The sequence below is a fragment of the Engraulis encrasicolus genome, chromosome 24 (genome assembly GCF_034702125.1).
Source record: "Engraulis encrasicolus isolate BLACKSEA-1 chromosome 24, IST_EnEncr_1.0, whole genome shotgun sequence".
Taxonomy (NCBI): Eukaryota; Metazoa; Chordata; class Actinopteri; order Clupeiformes; family Engraulidae; genus Engraulis; species Engraulis encrasicolus.
The window spans coordinates 19681028-19683527 of record NC_085880.1 but is presented as its reverse complement, the minus strand read 5'-3'; the positions used below and the strand labels follow the sequence as shown (position 1 = coordinate 19683527).

The 2500-nt window shown below is 51.6% G+C and overlaps 1 protein-coding gene across 1 annotated transcript in view; it reads left to right on the top strand.

Annotated features, from left to right (window-relative positions):
* Positions 1 to 2500, top strand: part of LOC134440890 (echinoderm microtubule-associated protein-like 6) — a 151637-nt gene that overhangs the window by 60685 nt on the left and 88452 nt on the right. Inside the window, exon 7 of the mRNA XM_063191044.1 lies at positions 1038 to 1239. Coding sequence (XP_063047114.1) covers positions 1038 to 1239 — 202 coding nt within the window. The remainder of the gene's footprint in view (positions 1 to 1037; positions 1240 to 2500) is intronic.

The window sequence follows — 2500 nt, the reverse complement described above, 5'->3', positions numbered from 1 at the left end:
TCTCTCTCTCTCTCTCTCTCTCTCTCTCTCTCTCGTCCTCTTCTCTCCTGCCCCATGAAGGCCTGTCCACCCATTTGCTCTTTGTGTAACAATACAACCTCTCTCTTTTCTCATCACTGCGTTTATCGCTTTCATTTCTCTCTTTCTATCTTTCCCTCCCATGTCCTTCCTTTCTCTTTTTCCATGTCTTTCTCCCACAAATCTATTTGTTACTTGTTCTTTGAAAATAACAAAAAACATTTCTCACTTTTCTCATCTCATTTTAACCTCTTTTTTTCTCATGGCTGTCTGTCTGTCCATCTGCAGTGTGTGATAGAAGACAGACCAAGTCTCATTCTCTCATTCTCTCTCTCTCTCTCTCTCTCTCTCTCTCTCTCTCTCTCTCGGTTTACCATCTCTTCTCTCATGATCGCATGTCTCTCTCTCTTGTCCTCTTTTCTCCTGGCCCCTGCAGATCTGTCCATCCGTAATATGTGATGGAAGACGGACCACATCTCTCTCTCTCTCTCTGTCTATCTCTCTCTCTTTACCCTTTTCTCTCTCTGTCTACCTCTCTGTCTTTACTCTTTTCTCATGACCGCATGTCTCTCTCTCTCGTCCTCTTCCTCCCTGCTCCAGGTCTCTCCATCCGCAGTGTGTGCTAGAATGCGGACCACATCACTCTCTCTATTTACGTCACTTTTCTCTTTCTCTTTCTCTTGTCCTCTTTTCTCCTGACCCATGCAGGTCTTTCCATCCACAGTGACCGCATGTCTCTCTTTCTCTCTTGTCCTCTTTCCTCCCTGCTGCAGGTCTGTCCATTCGCAGTGTGTGCTGGAAGGCGGACCGCATCTCTCTGTCTCTCTCTTTTCTCATGACCGCATGTCTCTCTCTCTCTTGTCCTCTTTTCTCTTGGCCCATGCACATCTGCCCATTCGCAGTGTGTAATGGGAGGTGGAGCATGTCTCATTCTCTATGTGCCGTCTCTTTTCTCAACCTTCTCTATTCTCATGACCGCATGTCTCTCTCTCTCTCTTCCTCTTTCCTCCCTCCTACAGGTCTGTCCATCCGCAGCGTGTGCTGGAAGGCGGACCGCATCCTGGCGGGGACGCAGGACAGTGAGATCCTGGAGGTGATGGTGCGGGAGCGGGACAAGCCCTTGCTCATCATGCAGGGCCACAGTGAGGGCGAGCTCTGGGCTCTCGACATACACCCCAAGAAACCACTAGCAGTCACCGGCAGCGACGACCGCTCCGTACGGTTAGTGTGGCGGCTCTGTCATGCGTGTGTGTGTGTGTGTGTGTGTGTGTGTGTGTGTGTGTGTGTGTGTGTGTTTGTGTGTGTGTGTGTGTGTGTGTGTGACAGCAAGGGCGGGCTCTGGGCTCTCCACATACACCCCAAGAAACCACTAGCAGTGACTACCGCTCTCTACAGTTAGTGTGGCTCTGGGGAGTATGTGTGTGTGTGTGTGTGTGTGTGTGTGTGTGTGTGTGTGTGTGTGTGTGTGTGTGTGTGTGTGTGTGTGTGTGTGTGTGTATGTGTGTGTGTGTGTGTGTGTGTGTGTGACAGCGAGGGCGAGCTCTGGGCCCTGGACATACACCCCAAGAAACCATTAGCAGTCACCGGCAGCGACGACCGCTCCGTACGGTTAGTGTGGCGGCTCTGTCGTGCGCGCGCGTGTGTGTGTGTGTGTGTGTGTGTGTGTGTGTGTGTGTGTGTGTGTGTGTGTGTGTGTGTGTGTGTGGGTGTGGGTGGGTGTGGGTGTGTGTGTGTGTGTGTATATGTGTTTGTATATGTGTGTGGTGGGTGGGTGTGTGTGTGTGTGTGTGTGATGTGTGTGTATGTCTATGTGGGGGCACGCGATGGTCACGGACAGCAATGACCGCTTCGTACGGTTAGTGGATTCTAGTGGACGAGCTCTGGTCTCTCGACATACACCCCAAGTGTGTGTGTGTGTGTGTGTCCTCAGCTGTACAGTCATCCCTGCCAATTTTGGTGTTATAAAAGCAGAGGATTGCCTCACTGATGCCCCTGTGGTGTGTGTGTGTGTGTGTGTGTGTGTGTGTGTGTGTGTGTGTGTGTGTGTGTGTGTGTGTGTGTGTGTGTGTGTGTGTGTGTGTGTGTGTGTGTGTGTGTGTGTGTGTGTGTGTGTGTGTGTGTGTGTGTGTCTGCTGCATGGTGCGGCAGTAATGAAGCCGCGCCAGTCAGTAGTGACCGGCCTACACCTAACACCCCCCCCCCCCCCCCCCTCTCACTCTCTCTATCTCTCTCTCTTGCTCGCTTTACTAAGTTACTCTACTCTCTCTGTTTCTGCTTCTACTCTCTTTCTCTCTCTCTCGCTCTCTTTCTCCCTCTCTCTCTCCCCCTCTCCCCCTCTCTCTCTCTCTCTCCCCCTCTCCCTCTCTCCCTCTCTATCTCTCCTTCCTGCATTATCGGTTCACAGCTGCCAGGCTTCACACCCAGACTGATCCAACAGCCAATTAAGCCACTCAGTGCACATGTGTGTGTTAAGCCTTTCTCT